This window comes from Tenebrio molitor, chromosome 6 (genome assembly GCF_963966145.1).
Source record: "Tenebrio molitor chromosome 6, icTenMoli1.1, whole genome shotgun sequence".
NCBI lineage: Eukaryota > Metazoa > Arthropoda > Insecta > Coleoptera > Tenebrionidae > Tenebrio > Tenebrio molitor.
Window position 1 is genome coordinate 8351391 of NC_091051.1, and position 17624 is coordinate 8369014.

Sequence of the window (17624 nt, forward strand, 5' to 3'; positions counted from 1 at the left end):
TATTTGCCTATTCATCTGTTTGTCGTTGCGAAATTGTTTCTCGCGGTTTCTTCTATTTCTGAAGAATGCTGTCATACTTGTCAGGTATTGTTATTTATTTACCATCGTGATTGCACGTTTGCGACTGTTACTATATGCACAAAGCATTTTCAACACGTGTATAACTGGTTGCATAAAAGCTCACCACGAAATACATACAGTTGGCTTCAAAAAAAACAGGAATTTGACCTAATGTGAATTGGAAATTTAATTTGTCAATTTGTGTCTGTTTGACAGTAGTATTTGTATTTGCATAACAGACATTTCTGACACATAAGTGTAGTTTTTTAACCTAAGTTCTAAAAGACCGTTTCAAACTATAAAAATTTAATAAAATCTGACAGAACTTTTATTGACAGTTCCCGTTTTTTTTAAGCCAACCGTAATCAAAAGAAATACATAATGCATTTCATTATTTTAGTTTCTTTTATAAATTGATTCTAAGATGTAAAAATACTACTAATAATAGTAGTTTATTTAACGAATTTGTGTGTAAATTGGACCTTTTTTTGGCATGGGTGGCCCCACGAGTGCCAAAAAAGGCCCAATTTACACACGAACGAGTTGAATACGTTTTTTTGTTCGACGAGCCCCTTAAAGGCTCCAAATCGCTTAAAATCTTTAAAATTAGCTTGACGGTTCATTTTGACAAGTTGTGACATTTATCAAAATCCGTTCACACAGGAAAAAATTCTCAAATTCTGAGTGTCGAACAAAAAAAAATTTTCAAAATTAGCCTAAAAGTGAACAACTGTATGCCCAATTATTTAAGGTTATTCAGATAAGAATACGAATTTACCTGAGGGCCATAGGCAGCCTAAAATACGTCTTTCATTACCACGTTGATGACTTATTAAATGAAATATTTTTTTCACAACTTTTTCGACAGTTTAGGATATTGAATTCTAATCTATCCGACAGTTAAAAAAAAGTGTGTGCTTAAGACCGCACGACAGAAGTGAAAACTTCTATGATGCTCATTACTGATTTTAAGTAATATGTAAGTACCTGTTCTATAAAAAATATATCATTATGGATGACTTGGCGGAATAAGGAGTAAGGCATAAATAATTAATATTATTTAAATCCAATGCTTTTAAATAAACACCAAAAATTTGTATTTTTCAATAGAAACTGCTTTTCGAGTCCGCTTTTAGAAGTAGGTACACTGTAGCAAAATTTGTGAGGTTAAGTTTGGATGTTTTAAGTTTTATTTTCTTGACGATGATATTGAACACAACACAAGTTTTCATAGCAATACCAATATCCTGTAATATGATAATTTGTCCATTTTCCTCTTCACATTTTGCTGCACAAATTTTTCCAATAGATGAATTGTTGAAGCCATATAATTGAGAATTACGTATTAAAGCCTACATTCATCTGTAAACTTACAATATTTGTCGTGTCTTTATCGTTTATATTATATAAAACTATACAGGGTATTTCACGAGTGATAATGAGCCTGACGGAATCATAAATTCAACCCACAATACATTTTCAAAAAAAGCCGGACATTTTAATTTCAGTAGCCAGCTTTTTTCGGAAATACAGGCTGTTTGATGAAAAACGCCTCAACCCATAACTTTGTTATTTATTACCCGATTTCAATGAACAAAAAAATCAAAGATATGGTTTTTCAAGCGCTACTAGACAGCCATAAAATGTTTTTTTTTGTCGTTATCTTCAATAGCTAACGATAGTCAACTTTTTTTTTTAAATGCACACATGTAGTTTTTTAGGCTTGGTCTGGTAAGGTTTTTTTTTCTGGATCTAATGATGTATTGAAAGTTATCATTTGGTTCATAGCTAACTGAAAAAAAAATAAAACATTTTTTTGTGGTTCAGCTTATTATAAAATTTTTAAGAGTGCCGTGAAAAACAATCGGAATACAAAGTACGATAAATGTCATCTAAACGTCAGCTTAGAAGTTTTCATCTGCTTTTTTAAACTTTTTTGATTTAAGTATAAAATAACATTGTCAGTCATGCAGGATAGCAGTCATTTGACTATTATTTTATGTTCGAGTGTAATAAAAATCGTAATTAGTCAAAAACAAAAAGTTAATAGAAAAAATAATAATAATAATTTATGTTTTCCAAGAAAATAATAATAAAACTCTTCAAGATTGCACCTGAAAATTTTCAAACTCATACTTGACATTTGTTGCTATTTGTATTCCAATTGTTTTTCACGGCACACTTGAAAATTTCAACTGAACCACAATTAAAAATTGTTTTTTTTTTTTTTCAGTCAGCTATGGACCAAACGATAACTTTTAATACATCGTTAGATTCAGAAAAAAAAACTTTATCAGACTGAGCCTAAAAAACTACGTGTCCATTTAAAAAAAAAAAGTTGACTATCGTAAGCTACTGAAAATAACGCCAAAAAAATTTATTTTATGGCTGCTTCGTAGCGCATGAAAAACCATATCTTCGGTTTTTTTGTTCATTGAAATCGGATAATAAATTAAAAAGTTATGGGTTGAGGCGTTTTTTATCAAACAGCCTGTATAATGTGGGTTGCATTTTAAATTACGTCAGGTTCATTATCACTCGTCAAATATCCTGTATAGGTATATATACAGTTACTCCTGCAGCTCTGCACTGAGGTCAGTCCACAACGTACAATGAAAATTTAAAATTGGCAAGTGACCCACAGTTGATTGTTTTTCGCTCGCTCCGCTAAAAAACTCGACTCCCTTGATTTTAGCTTGCCGTGTCGCTGATCTGCGGACGATTGAGTTGCGAACGATTGAGCTGCGAACGATTTTACCGTGTCGCATGAAACTAATTCACTGCCTGGGAATAAAATTTATGTGGCGCGCCTAAAGAAGTTTTCACTTCAAAAATTTTCCAACTTTGTTCCAGAAATGGTTTGAATATTTTCATCGGAACAAAAGTTAACAGAGTGTATAAGTTTTACCATGCAATTTCCTATGGCAACAGTTAAAAAAAACGCATGTATATTTTGAAATATAGATTTAATTTTTTTTTTTTTTTACTTGGAAAACATTTTAGACACGACTTATTATCTGTTCTTAACCGCAAAATGTTTAATAACTTCAGGTAGGTACGAAAACAAAATAATTAAGGTCAGTATATTAAACAGAAATGACATATATTTCTATGAGAAAAAAAAGATAAAAGACACAATAATATTCAATTAAATTATTAAATTAAAAAACGGGTTAAGTCACTGATTCCAGTTTTAAAGAATTCACATCCACATCCAAGACAGATTGCGTCAGAGGCTTTCTAAAATCCTTTTGGCAAGTACACCGTACCCCATACTCTATTTTCCATGATGGAAGCACATCTTGCGATCCTTCACATCTTGGCTTTGTAAGTGCATATCCATTATTGGGTTGGTGTATTAACAAAATATCTATTGCTCGCTTTGCTGCTGCACTTGGTAAATAAGATCTATAATTAACAATCCATCGACAGTATGGCTTCTTGTTTGTCCTTGAAGGAGCAATGGAATAAACCTCAAAGCCTTCAGGGCAAAGAAACTCAAATGTCTGTCTTGTCCTTTCAGTATTGTGGTAACATAGATCGCTCCAATGGATTGTCATCTAAACAAAAATTGAAAACCTATATTGGCCATTTTGTAGATATAAAAAAAAGTAGATATTTTAACTTACCAATTTGATTTTGAGCCATTATCACACTTGAGACTGAAACGGATAACCTATAACGATGTAACAGAAAACTATGACCGTACAAGAGAGATCCAGAAAATATATGCTTCTTTAGCGGATGGGTGTCTTGCGGACCAATACTGTTGTTAAACTTCAACAATAAATACTTTATTCAATAACAAAAACAGTTTAGAATCAGAGTGTTAGGATGCGGTTGCCCCGGTTGCCGTTGCTGCGATGTCTTCGGGGTAGAACACGTTGAGTCATCCAAATCTGTTCGTGAAGTTTTGTCCAGTGGCGTTCAGAAATGGGGGCATACGTTTTTATTTGAATTATTGTAATACCGTTTTTATCAATACTAACCTCGCTCAAATAAAGAAATAAAAATGATTTAGTTCTGAAAAGAACTGATTTTATTGCAATAGAAAACAACCCTGAAATCACGAAACAACGAAACGAACACTGGCAAAGCAGATCACGAATGAACGTACGCCTCTGACGCCGCATGGCCGGTAAGCGAAGCGGTTCTACCTTCCCTCCCTAAAAATCGAAGAATGGACTCGACCAACGCAGTTGCGTCTGCGGCGCAACTTTATTGGTGTGTTCTCTTTAAAGTGTTGGGGTATGATGGGTATCAATGGGTATATAAGAGACTAGGAGAGCGAGATCCCGTTACCCGTTGTTTGTTGTTTTCCACCGCATCGTCGCCTCTTCCTTGATGAGGGTAAAGTCCCTAGATATCTAGGGACTTTAGAAGAGGGTGGTATCGGGGTGCGTTCCAAGTTGGTGCTCGTTTGGTTGGTGGCGTTTGCAGATCTAGGGTTCGCAGCGCCACACTTCAATGGTGACACACAGAATACTCAATATATTACCAGTTTTAACACAACGGGAAACAATGTTTGTTTCTTTTATCTTTAATTAATTAATTACGCTTTGCAATGGACCACAAACTACCCACTAAATAGGATAAACTATTTAATCTGTGCAATGGACTGCTAAAAATTAGTGTGGCGCCCCCAGGCCCCACACAAATCACTTAACTAAAGAAATGAAAAGTACCTAGGTTCCTACTCCCTTGTTAAACGTTGGCAACGCAGAGCGCAACATTCCCAGCGGGAAAATGGCCAACGAAACCTACAACCGAGAACTTTTAAATTTGTCAATTTTCGTTTTCCATGTATTGTGTATCCACTTTGAAATGGACGAATTGTTAATTTGAAATAATTAAAGGGTGTCAAAGAGGCACCTTTGAAAACTGTCCCAACTGAGTGGGGTCCGTGATGTTGTAGTAGTCGTGGAACTGGGCTTTGTAAGTGTTGAATTGTCAAGTGTTGGTATTGAGAGATCTTATAGACCTGAAGAGTCGCTTTGAATCTCTACCTTTCGATAATTCTGGAGTACCTACTCTCTATTCCAAACTGACGGACTCTCTCCTGTTCCTGTAGGAATTTGGGACAAGATGTGGACGCTTTCAAAGTTATCTTCGGCTTGCTTCAGAGTGTCAGCCAGCCAAAAAAAATTGATTTTGATGAAACACAAAACCATTGTGCAACAATAAATAATTTCTTATCAGTGTTATTTAACATGAAACGTAATTAATTTACTAATTACGGTTTTGTTTTTAGTTTTTTTAGTTTACCACAGTAGGTACTCGTACTATGTACCAATATGTAATTTTACAAATAAAAACATGATATATTTATTAACTCATTAGATGTAATTTCCAAAGACTGATTAACGAAGAAATTTATGTTGCTACCTCCGGTTCATCATTACAACATAATTAACGAGCCAGTTATCACAAGCGTATCCTATAATGTAATATAAATATTAACTGGTTGAGTCAATTTCTGACCTGGTATATCGACAGTCGACAGATCGACTCTTTACACGATAATCCCTTAACAACACAGTAAACTGATAAATAATATTTTAACTACAATGATGTTATTTATAAAAATGGATTAAGATTTCTCTTCTAAAAAAAATGAAAGAAGCCTATTACAATCAAAGCTTTTTACCAGATTTATATTGAAATTGTTATCTACATATTGCTGACTTGACAGTAATTTGACTGAAAATAAGACTATAATACATATAAAATTATGCTTTCATTCGTGAGAAATGTTTCCTCACGTTGTTGTAAAAGAGTAAGTACAATTACCAGTTCAAATTATTATTGCTCCCGAGCAAGAAGATAAACTGGTTGGCTTGTGATGCAAAATGATCAGATAAGGCGTTACCAAAAAGATACAAGAGATCGTGGAAGATAAAACTGAGATAGCGATTCGAGCTACAGCCAAGATATTACATTTTTTATTAAATTACCGGATGCAGAACACATACCTACGAGAGTTGTCTTCGGGATATAAAAGATAGATTAGACACGTATTCTACCCACAGAAGATTTTTCAGAGACGTCACTAATATTTTATTAAGGTAGAGATTCGTAAAAGAATAGCCATTTTTACAGCATGCCAAATATTTACCACAAATAAAAATGCAACAACCAGACAAGCAAATTTAAGAGTGTTTTAAGGAAAAGAAAAATAATTCCACTTACGTCTTCTTTGTGATGAAGTTTAGAAATCACAAATGATGATAGCTTGCCTGTAATTAGGTCATTACCTGTTGGCAAGCTCAACTAAATAATAATAAATCACAATTCACAACAAAAAAGTTGGCCATTGAGCTTAAGAATGTTCACCAATATGGTCGAGTTATTATCTTTACTTCATTCCAGTTTGCGAAGAATAAAAAAACAAGAATTGTGAATTTCACCTTAAAGAGGTTACTCACATTCAAGTGTCGATAAAAATATATTCAGTTTGGTTTTGTAATTACGATTATTTAAAAATTCTACTTTATCATCTTTAGTAACCATTGCGTCATGTATTTTGATAATTGCTATTGTAGTATGTTCATTTTAAACATAGATAACTGTCCCAACGAATGCACATTTCATGATTTCATGATGATGTAACACGTTTACGAATGTGATTACAATTTTATGTGTGAATAGATCAAAATGGTTGGTGATAACAACATGGCGATCAAGCAAAACATCATCACTACCCTCTTGGTTGCTTTAAATTGTTATAACTTGTCGTTTAGTTTTTTCGTCCAAAAGCAAACTGATAAGACTTCATCATCTCTGCTTTGTTTACATGAACTGTGACTCAGCTATTTACTATATTTAGTATACGAGTACTCTCCATCATTAGATAAAGGGTATTAAATAAACCATGATTCAGCAGAAACTATTTTATGGAAAAATATTTTTTTAAATAAAAAAAATGCAATTAAATTAATATGAATTTAGTTTTAGTGGCGAAAACAATCGTTACATGTTTACTGACATGAAACTGTTAGTTTTATTATTAATTTGATAACAATTAGGTAATTGTTGGTACTTGGATACTCGACGAACTGATGTCGAAAACAATTGTTGTAATAACATTCAAGTTCGAGTTCAAAATTACCCAATTGAAAAATTTTGTGAGACAGTGTAATTTGATAACAACAAAACAGCAACAAGATTTACTCTTTTAAACCAATTCTTTGGAAAAATATCTGGTTTATCACATGATGCAATATGAAGAGTAATTATACACTGTTTTCCCCCACCGGTTTCAGATTGATATAAAAACCTTCCACTTTCATCGAGAAGACATCATCGTCTCGTTCTTATTCCCTAGTGCAAGTGTGCTGACCATCTGTAATCACCTTACCATAGGTACAATTTTTGTATACATTTTTAGTCATCATTTTGTATTTAATACTAATTTTTAATAAACGTTTATTTATTTGTCTTCAATTTTATTTAAAATATATATATATATGTTGTTGATATGAACGTTAATGCTTGTTTGGCAAAGAAGTAATGAAACTCCTTTTCAGTCTGGAAAAATGGCAGACAGTGTCTTTCACACCCGTTCGTTGGGAGCTGCAGTCGAAGGCATCAAAGACCAATACGCCGACGGTAAAGCGGCAAAAGTTTGGGAAATATTTATCGGAGATAAAAACTCAAGAACCCAAAATTACAAGAACTTCCTAGTAGGTCTCTTAAAGAAGAAAGGATGCAAAAGAATCCTAGATGTAGCTTGCGGAACTGGGTAAGCTAACTGGTTGCAACACAATTACTTAGTCCAGCTCACGTTTCAATTTTGCGCAGCATCGACTCTGTAATGTTGTTGGAAGAGGGTTTCGAGGTGGTCTCGGTGGATGCTTCGGACAAGATGCTCAAGTACGCCCTCAAAGCTAGATGGAACAGGAGAGATGAACCAGCTTTCTACAACTGGGGTAAAGAGGAAACTTTGTATAAATGCAAATTGCAATCGATTCAATTCCAGTAATCGAAGAGGCCAACTGGTTGACCCTTTTCAATGACATCGAGCACCTCGTCGGTAACGGTTTTGACGCAGTTATCTGTCTTGGAAACTCCTTTGCTCATTTGCTGGACTCGTTCGGAGATCAAAGAGAGCAAAAGTGAGTGTGGAGAAGTTGTGGTATTTTCAGTTCTCTTTGATTTTCATTTTAGGCAAGCTATAGAAAATTTTGAAAAATGTGTCAAACCAGGTGGACTGTTGCTGATTGATCACAGAAATTACGACCACATTATCAACGCTGGAAGTACTCCCTCCAAATGTATCTACTATAACGTAAGTTTTAGAACTGGAGAACTCTAATATATTTTTAAATGTTTTTGAAATTTGCAGAGTAAACACATGACTGATATTAAGACTTCAGTATTATATGTTTGTGGGAAGCCTGCTTTGGTCACTCTAGACTATTTAGTTGATACTTCCCCCATCTACGACAAAGACGGCGAAATTAACATCGAGAATGTTAGGTAAGTAACGTTTCAAAATTGTTTTGAAGTACCTTCAAGTAAAAATGTTTCAGCGAGTTTCGGTTATCCTATTATCCTCACAGACTGGAGGTGTTCAAGAATATGTTGGCTGACGCTTTTGGAGAACGATCAATATTTGACATATATGGTGATTTCAAGAGTTTGGAAGAGATTGAGACTCCTGCTTTTTACATTCACGTGGTGGAAAAAGTTAGGGGAATGATTTAATTATTGACGTGTAACCTTAATTTATTAATAGAGAACAATGACAAGTGTTGTGGAATTATAAAATTATTTACCTCCAACTCTGTACTGCACACATGCCATTAAAGAAAAAATCATTACATAACACTAAATCCAATAACAAAAGTCAAGATTTTATTATAAAAGTACATATTACAAAAAATACAAGTCAGAATTTCTTATACTTATTTCTATTTCTTATAACTTACAATTAAAAAATCATTACAAATACATGCCTACAACAAGAGTACAAATAACATTACATCTAATCAACACTTTACAAAGCGCTTCATCACGTTTACTGCATAGACAATAACTTCTTCTTCAGGCAAAAATTTTGTTAAATAATCCCACTCAACCCATGCTCTCAAATTCCATGAATTGAACTTTGACAAATTTGATATGTGTTTATGTTGTTTCAACAGATACAATTTTAGAGGACTCTTTTTAACATTTTCAATGTAACGAGCAATAGCTTCATTAGGACGAATACACATCTTAATATAAACTCTGATGCTGTTTTCACTAATTTGTCCCCGTAATCTCCTTATTTCCTTTTTCAGTTGTGAATGCTGGGTTTTATAACTTGTATAATCAAGCAAGATTTTGGCCTTTTCTCTTTTCAGAATCAAGAAATACAAGTTGCTTTTTAAAAAAGTTTCAATAAAATCTGCCAGATTTTCTTCACCTGGTGATAAATTATTTCGAGGGACTGTATTATTATGGGAAGTGATTTTCACGATCCCGTGGTTAGTCGGCATGTCACAAAGCATATATGATGTGTCATTATCCGCATATAAGTTACAATATTTAAAAAAGTTCTTCCAAGTTCGTTTGCGTTTCGCCGATAGTGTCTCCAGATCGCCAGCCAAGTCTGAAATCAATACAATTATACAATTACTCGACCAAATAAACGTGAAATTCGTTCCCACCTGAACAACTTTCCATGGTGGGTGGTTAAACACACTTAATTTTGTTAAGGCCTTTTAGTAAATAAAATAATTTCATCACTTTTTTTTAATACAAACTGAGCATGTGCACAGGAGTTAACCGCCAAAACTTTGTTGAAATATGTCATCTGTCATCTGTCATCTGCGATTTTTAGAAGATACCTACAAAATCTTAAAAATTCCAAATAACCAATACATTTTATCCAGAATTATTGTTAAAAATACATATTTTCTTTACATTATTTTTCATATATCAGGGTAAACGAATTTTAAATTTAAATCAATAAATTCAATGCTGTCGACTGACATCTGGGTATGGTGTGTTGCGTCTTCCTAGAAATTTAAACTATTCTGCGTTGCAAAAAATCAGAATTTATTGAACGATTTTAACGAAATTAACACAGTTCGATAAACTCAACGACACATATGGATGATCAAAAACTCAATTTAATGAAAAAAAAAAAATAAAAACATAACAATCAATAATGTGTGGAACCACCACGATTTCTAATGCACTCAGCAACACGTCGAGACATGTTAGAAATTAGATTACCAATATCTGCGTGGGGTATTTCATCCCAGCCTTCTTGGATTCGACGTCCAAGTTCCACTAGAGTGTTAAGAGGACGTTATCATGTCCCAGACCTATTCTATCGGCGATAGATCTGGAGAACGAGACAGCCAGGGGGGCAGGACAGTAAAATGACTTGGATACGATCAAAAAATTGTCTTGTAATTGTTGTCGTATGAGGGCAAGCATTATCTTGTTGAAATGTTTGTTTTCAATGTAACGATTCGCGTTTAATCTTCGCTTTACAAAAACTAGAGGAGACTGACTGCCATATGATATCGCCCCCGCAAACCATAACTCCCTGAGTAAGGGCGGCATGTCTTTCGATCACAAATTGAAAATTTCGACGTTCACACGTCAGCGCGTTCAATAAATATTTTGTGTTCTGATTTTTTTGCAACGCAGTATATGTATCTATATCAAATAGGTCTTCTTCATGATTTATTTCAGGCTCAAAAATTCAGAAATAATAACTACAGAAAGCAATAGTTTGCAAGTTATAAGTGTCATGGTTGAGAAACAGATAAAAATATTTTGTTCTAGCTGTCGTTTTACCTTTTTGTTCTTCTTCTCAAGGATTATCAGGTTAAATACAACAGACGTACGAGTATAATTACATATATTTGTAATAAACAATTACTAAAGGGCTATAATGGAATACAATATTAATCTGATGAACTAACGTATATTTGGTTGCCTATACTATTTGTAACAAGAGAATTAAAGATACTTGTCTACATGTACTTAACTAATTTTATTATACCTACATTCTGCAAAAACAACGTGCAAAAAACCTGGTTCCATAAATTCACTATCGAATGAAATCTTCTCGCCATAGGAACATGTTGGTTTTTTTTTTTTGGAAAATGTAGGCAACCAACATACCATCATTTATACTTTTGAAAGCTTTTAAGCTAAATATCTAGTTAATGGGACTACTAACTGATTACTGGGGTTCATTATTATGTTAAGATACTATTACAAGCAATTTTAGATAATATTAATGATATTAACGATAATTACCAGCTAATTACAGCTAATTCCTTCAAGTAAAAATTTGATTAAGTATGTGAAATATACCGGGTGTTATGGAAGTCCACGTCCACCAATGGGACTCGTTAAAATAACATTTTTTTTATTTATCATTTTTCCGCAAATTCTTCCAAACAAAGTTAAAATTAAATATAATTTGGACCCTAAAATTCATACCCGCTCATGTGTTTACACATCCATTAATAACGAAGCACGAAAAAAGAATTACTAGACTAAAATACTCGTATGAAAAACAGGAAAAATTGTTAGTACTAGAATAGCGATCGTTCTTTCTTCAAAAAACTGTAAAGTTTTTACCGCACAAAAACATTTTCACTCACTCTTTCGTTTCAATTGATGATTATCCCATGAGCGCAGTGTCAAATTAGGGGTTAGAAAAATGTAAAAAAAAATATTCGATTAAAAAAAGATCAATATGTAAAAAATGTTTATTTTAAAGAGTCCTATTGGTGATTAAATTTATTACGTGGACTTCCATAACACCCTGTATAGACATCGGCTTCTGATAATAAGACGTTGATAGTGGCACAAATATACAAACCACAGATTACAGATAGTAAACAAACACGTTTAAATTCGACAGAGATTGTACAAATGATAATCATATTAAACAGTTGAGTGCTTTATCAAAAGAATAAACGGTTCATAGTTCATAACTTCAGCTTAGTCCATAGCTACCGCTCCTACAAGAGACGTAAAACAACAATGAAACGGATTTTATTTATTGTTATTGCGCTGAATACCGTGAATCACATCGCGTGCGATGGTATGTTATCAAAGTTTTGTTAACAACACATTTTATTCAAATTGTTTTCCTTAAGCGTTTTCATCGACTTTGGGTCACATCAAACCTAAAGCTACTTCTGAAGTTCAAGCCGACGCCGTTCAAGATCTAATTACAAGAATTATCCCGGATAAAGCATCATTGTTTGTTGTTAACATAGAACCTAACTTAGCGAGGGATGAAGGTAAAGACACATTTACGGTAAGTTCATGACGGATAAAAACAACACACCTAAAACAAAATCATTGTTAGGTTGAAAAAACTTCAGATAAGAAGATTGTAATCACGGCGACCACTGGAGTAGCCGCCGCTGTAGGTTTCAATCATTATCTGAAGTATTTTTGTAACTGTCACGTATCTTGGGAAGCGTCTCAATTAAACCTGCCTGAGGAACTACCAGATGTCAACGTAACAATCACGCTAAATGACAGATTTCGCTATTATCAAAATGTCTGCACGACTAGTTATAGTTTTGTGTGGTGGGATTGGAAACAATGGGAAAAACACATAGATTGGATGGCTTTAAACGCTTTTAATTTAGTGTTGGCGTTTAATGGACAAGAAGCAATTTGGGACAGGGTTTACAAGAAATTTAATTTAACAGAGGATGATATTAACGAACACTTCACCGGCCCAGCTTTCCTGGCTTGGTAAATTCGTACTCTCGAGAGGTACTTAGACGGATTAGTTTTTATTTATAGGCTAAGAATGGGTAACATCCGCGGCTGGGGAGGACCTTTATCTTCCGCCTGGCATACCAGATCGCTGATTTTACAAAAACAAATTTTGCAAAGATTGCGCGAATTGGGAATGATTCCGGTGCTTCCCGCTTTTGCTGGACACCTTCCCAGAGCCTTTAAAAGGTAAATCAGTCGGATAACATGAAGACATTACAAGATTAAATTTTTTGAAGACTCTACCCTGACGCTAATATGGTTCAGATAGGTACATGGAACGGTTTTAACGATACTTATTGTTGCCCCTACTTCTTAGACCCTACAGACGAATTATTCAACAAAATTGGCACAGCCTTTCTGCTCGAGGTAATCTTTTAGAGTTTGTTACTAGCTTAGTGATCGGATTTTGCAGCAAACGTCTGAATTTGGCACTGACCATGTGTATAATTGTGACAGTTTCAACGAAAACACTCCACCAACTGGTGACTTAACATACTTGGCTAACGTTGGCCAATCAATTTATAAAGCGATGACTGATTCAGATCCCGATGCAATTTGGTAAGTCCCAAAGTGTCAACTTTATTTATAAACAGATAAAACTTCAGGTTGATTCAGAACTGGATGTTCGTTCACGATTTATTTTTCTGGACACGAAATCGGGCTAAAGCTATCTTAACCTCAGTACCTAAAGTAAGTTTTCGTTTTTTAGGTTGCTGCAAGGGTGGATGTTTTATTTTGATCATTACTGGATTGATACAGAGAGAGTTCGATCGCTTTTGACTAGCATCCCTTTGGTACGTGTTTTATGGGCTTTCGGTTGAGATCCCTCTGTGTTTCTTCGTCTTCCTTCTTTCATAAACTGTGCTTCATTCCAAAGTAGTTAATTGTTTTAATTCTCTTAAAGGGAAAAATGATCGTCTTGGACTTGCAGTCTGAACAGTGGCCACAATATAATAGACTGGAAGAGTATTTTGGTCAACCCTTCATTTGGTGCATGTTGCATGACTTTGGTGGCACCTTAGGAATGTTTGGGTCTTCTTCTATCGTCAATGAGGTAAGCGCACTGTCATTTATTTATTTGTTATTTCCATCGGGTTAAAATAATATAAAACTTTATTTCTGTTAGTCACCTATAGAAGCTAGAAATGCAGAAGGTAGTACTATGATAGGAACAGGCGTAACACCAGAGGGTATCAATCAAAATTACGTTATTTATGAATTGATGACTGAAGCAGCCTGGAGACAAACACCAGCGAATCTAACAGAATGGTTTGAAGATTATGCCACTAGAAGATATGGATTGCCAGACGAAAATGCCAAAAAAGCTTGGAGAATTCTTCAAGTAAAAACTGATACAAGAAATCGAATTGTTTCATTTTGTTTTTATTCTTTTAGAAGTCAATCTATGACTATCAGGGATTAAACAAAATACGTGGAAAATACGCAATAACAAAAAGTCCGAGTCTTAAAATATCCATTTGGGTACTTTCCAAATCTTCTAAAATCAATATAATTTGAGAAATTGTTATTCTAGACCTGGTACTCCACAAATGACTTGATAGAAGCTTGGAACAGTTTGATGGAAGCTTCTGATTCTTTGAGTCAGAGTTCTGCGTATTTACATGATTTGGTAGATCTTAGCAGACAAGTTTTCCAAGTCACTGGGGACTTATATTACACAACGATTGTAAAGGCGTACCTGGAGAAGGACATAGCAACCTTTCAGTAAGAATAAATATGTATCTAGATTCTAGAAGCATTACAAGAATGACAGCAGTAACTCAAACCTGTTTAGTCTTTCGAGTTTTGCTCTAAGAGATAGATTTCCTTACTTCGTTCATCACCAGGGGCTACTCCACAGTATTTCTCAAAATATTTCCCGAGCTGGAGCAGATTTTGTCAACCCACGAGGACTTCTTGTTGGGGCCTTGGATAGAATCCGCGAAAAGCGCGGCTAACAGCAGCGACGAAGAAAAACAGTTTGAATACAACGCCAGAAATCAAATCACTCTGTGGGGACCTCGAGGTGAAATCATGGACTACGCGAATAAACAATGGTCAGGTAATTTCGTGATGTCATTACAATCTGACAAAAACCAGTTAATGTATGCCGACACAGGCGTGGTTTCGAAGTTTTTTGCTCCAAGATGGCAGCTCTTCATAAATTACTTGAATGAAACCTTGCTGAATGGTGAAGCTTTCAATCAGACTTTCATCAGCGAGAAAATGTTCAAAGAGGTCGAAGAACCGTTCACTTTTGATCGGAGCAAATTTCCCGTCGAACCAGAGGGTAAGAGAATTTGCTTTCGTTTTTAATTGAACTATCACACCACTGGATCAATTTAGTACATGGTGGTGAATTAGGTCAGAGGAATAATTTAATCAGCAAATTACGCTCGTTTACCTGCCAGGCCTTTATTGGGGAGTGTCGCGGGAGCTAATTTATGGAAATTACTCACACTTTAATTTTGTATTTTTTACATTTTAGGAAATACAGTGGAGGTTGCACGCGCCATCCATAAGAAGTGGCTTTCAGGTGACTTCATGAAGTTGAAATTTGTTCATAAAAATAAGAGATATAAAATTTTGTAATTATAAATAAAACTTCTTTCCAATCGATTCATGCTTGTAATTGACCCCGCAGGACAAGCAATCATTGTTTCTTACGAAACTTTCGGAGATAGCAAGATGGCTATCATTATGTTGCTACACGCGAACTAATCGTTACACAGCTATAAAACATTTATGGCTCAGCTGGAACATTGGACTTTTGTTGTGGCGTTTCGACGTGTTCAAAGGAATTAAAGAAAAACGTAAAGCGGTTTAGATTTTTCTTTGTAGTAAAAGTTCTGTAGATATTATAAAGATCTTACCTCGATACATAATTCATAAGCACTGCCTGAGAGCTTTTGTACACTCCAGACTAACACTTTTATCAAAATGTGAACAAATTATTTACAACTTGAGCCACATCACCTTTGTGAAATTTATTTTAACAGCCGGGTTTCATTGACGTAATCTTGACGCATCAGCAGGTGGTGTTAAAATGTTCTGGTAATTAAAACACTTCCAACCTGCCCAGTCTGCATTTATTATTTACACTCGAATTAAATTTTTTGGTCGTTACTTTTTTATACCCAGTGTGTGTTTACGGGAATTTTACTTAACACAGACTTCTGTTGTGCTGTTTCCTTTTCCAAAGTATTTACATACAACGCCATTGGCAACGTTATGTTGAGTGATCCGATATGTTATCGGAACTAAGTAATTACTTGCGCAACTTTCTCACTTCCTTTTTGCTTCATGTGGTGCAAGTAGCAATTAATGTCATTTTTGAAACGTTAAATTCACGTAAAATTCTTTCAAAACATATGTACATGCGTTGATGAAATGTTCATTAGTATCAAAAATATTTTTGTATTTTATACATAATTTTAGAAATGACCCCGATACTGCAGAGATAATGTACGTAATTATTCACACAGATAACAAACATGCACCAAACAATAACAATTACAGTTTTGTTTATTTTCTACTACTGCTCAAAATTTTCTAACGAAATGTATCAGTTTTATTACTAATAGTTATTTACGAACCGAGTGCGAGAAAACATTTTTCACACATGAGCGCATTATTTGAGGCACAAGCGACGAAGGAGCGAGTGCTTCATTTGCGCGAATGTCCCGAATACGTCTTCGCGCATCGAGGTTTGTACAATATTTTTTGAAAGGAACATTAGCATTTTAAAATTATTTCCAATAGTTTCCAATTTAGTGAATAGATGGCGCTTGCCCAAGTGTCAATCGAATTAATAGCGATTTATTTTCATTCTTTCGCAATTTTCAACATTCAAATTGGAGAAATGACGTTTTGTAAAGCAGATTTTATTATTATCAAGTCAAATTATTTTCAGAATGCTCAATGGATCATTTTGAAGCACTAGTGCGCGAAATCTACGTTCGCGGTTAACTGTTGCGTTTGCGAAATGTCATTTTGAAGTTAGTGAGTTCAAAAATAATTTTATTTAATCAAGACAATCAAGTGTTTTTTTAAGATGGAATTCCTTAACCTTCACACAATGTAAAAATGCAAACTGTTGGCAACGGTTTTTTGGCATCGCACACAAATTTTATAACGAGATGCAAAATATTTACACAGATTGTTTGTTGATTATCTACTATTTTTACAATAATTGCAGGGAAATGTCATTCTGTTGTACATTTAATAATTTAATCACGTAAAGATGTTAAGAGTTGTTTTAAAAACTTTAATGAAATTTGAAAAATGAGAATCTTTATTTATACAGAGTGATTCTGAAATAAGTTTGGAAAAAAAAAGTGGAGTATCCTTGACACAACATAAATCTGCGTAAATGACTTTTGAATATGAATAGGGAAAATTTGTTCGAATTTGTTCACTTCATTAGCAACCATTGTTACATCAACTCCATAATAAAGTCGTAGATGCAAGCACACTGCTTTGTAAATGTTTCTATGGAAATGATCGAGAGGAGTAAGGTTGCGTTTATGACTGACGGGCACCTTTGATTATTATTGTTGCTAAACTACCAAGATAATCAGGTAATCACCAAATCACCTTTAACTCAGCAGCGTACTAGCAATTTTGACCAAATTTTCAATCATTTGTATCTCGAAAACGAAAAAACTTTTATAAGAAAAATTTTTTGTCAATGACTTCTTCTCATTATCATCAGCAATTACCGGTTTTTTTTCCAAACTTATTTCAGAATCACCCTGTATAAAAAAATCGCACGTGTGTAGTTGATAAAAGTTCTAAAAGTCACAACT

General features: G+C 34.3%; 2 protein-coding genes and 2 long non-coding RNA genes across 6 annotated transcripts; 2 read left to right on the forward strand and 2 right to left on the reverse strand.

The window, feature by feature from the left end:
• Positions 1-3132: 3132 nt before the first annotated feature.
• On the reverse strand, positions 3133-6817 carry LOC138132603 (uncharacterized). The gene is made up of 3 exons (XR_011160117.1): positions 6315-6817; positions 3690-4820; positions 3133-3620 (listed from the first exon to the last, which is right to left on the reverse strand). It is a non-coding gene; the product is annotated as an uncharacterized lncRNA (long non-coding RNA).
• Positions 6818-7316: 499 nt separating this feature from the next.
• Gnmt (Glycine N-methyltransferase) lies at positions 7317-8814 on the forward strand. Its single transcript, XM_069050167.1, has 7 exons — positions 7317-7422; positions 7587-7801; positions 7861-7988; positions 8039-8174; positions 8227-8347; positions 8405-8538; positions 8592-8814. The coding sequence occupies exons 2-7, from the start codon at positions 7596-7598 to the stop codon at positions 8764-8766; spliced, it is 900 nt and encodes a 299-aa protein (XP_068906268.1). The 5' UTR covers positions 7317-7422; positions 7587-7595; the 3' UTR covers positions 8767-8814.
• An 80-nt stretch (positions 8815-8894) lies between these two features.
• LOC138132602 (uncharacterized) lies at positions 8895-16141 on the reverse strand. Its single transcript, XR_011160116.1, has 3 exons — positions 15690-16141; positions 9714-9902; positions 8895-9655 (listed from the first exon to the last, which is right to left on the reverse strand). It is a non-coding gene; the product is annotated as an uncharacterized lncRNA (long non-coding RNA).
• Positions 11901-15435, forward strand: LOC138132599 (alpha-N-acetylglucosaminidase-like). Of its 3 annotated transcripts, none has more exons than XM_069050166.1 (14): positions 11903-12121; positions 12177-12340; positions 12392-12789; positions 12841-13002; positions 13053-13182; positions 13229-13374; positions 13422-13506; positions 13721-13870; positions 13943-14158; positions 14212-14298; positions 14351-14541; positions 14664-14878; positions 14936-15106; positions 15305-15435. In XM_069050166.1, exons 1-14 carry the CDS (start codon positions 12061-12063, stop codon positions 15406-15408), a joined length of 2280 nt encoding a protein of 759 aa, XP_068906267.1. In that variant the 5' UTR covers positions 11903-12060; the 3' UTR covers positions 15409-15435. The 3 variants fall into 3 exon arrangements, 2 of the variants coding, with proteins under 2 accessions (XP_068906267.1, XP_068906266.1); XM_069050165.1 differs by lacking the exon at positions 13422-13506 and adding an exon at positions 13526-13610; XR_011160115.1 differs by lacking the exons at positions 13422-13506; positions 15305-15435 and adding an exon at positions 13526-13610 and having other exon boundaries at positions 11901-12121; positions 14678-14878; positions 14936-15074.
• Positions 16142-17624: the final 1483 nt, after the last annotated feature.

What these genes read in the sequence shown, in the direction of transcription:
- Gnmt (XM_069050167.1), top strand. Translation starts at nt 7,596, where the DNA reads ATGGCAGACAGTGTCTTTCACACCCGTTCGTTGGGAGCTGCAGTCGAA. An exon ending in GATGTAGCTTGCGGAACTGG is followed by an intron (nt 7,802 to 7,860) that starts GTAAGCTAACTG and finishes AATTTTGCGCAG; the next exon opens with CATCGACTCTGTAATGTTGT. An exon ending in GGAGATCAAAGAGAGCAAAA is followed by an intron (nt 8,175 to 8,226) that starts GTGAGTGTGGAG and finishes TTTTCATTTTAG; the next exon opens with GCAAGCTATAGAAAATTTTG.
- LOC138132599 (XM_069050166.1), top strand. Translation starts at nt 12,061, where the DNA reads ATGAAACGGATTTTATTTATTGTTATTGCGCTGAATACCGTGAATCAC. An exon ending in CTTCTTCTATCGTCAATGAG is followed by an intron (nt 13,871 to 13,942) that starts GTAAGCGCACTG and finishes TATTTCTGTTAG; the next exon opens with TCACCTATAGAAGCTAGAAA. An exon ending in AAGGACATAGCAACCTTTCA is followed by an intron (nt 14,542 to 14,663) that starts GTAAGAATAAAT and finishes GTTCATCACCAG; the next exon opens with GGGCTACTCCACAGTATTTC.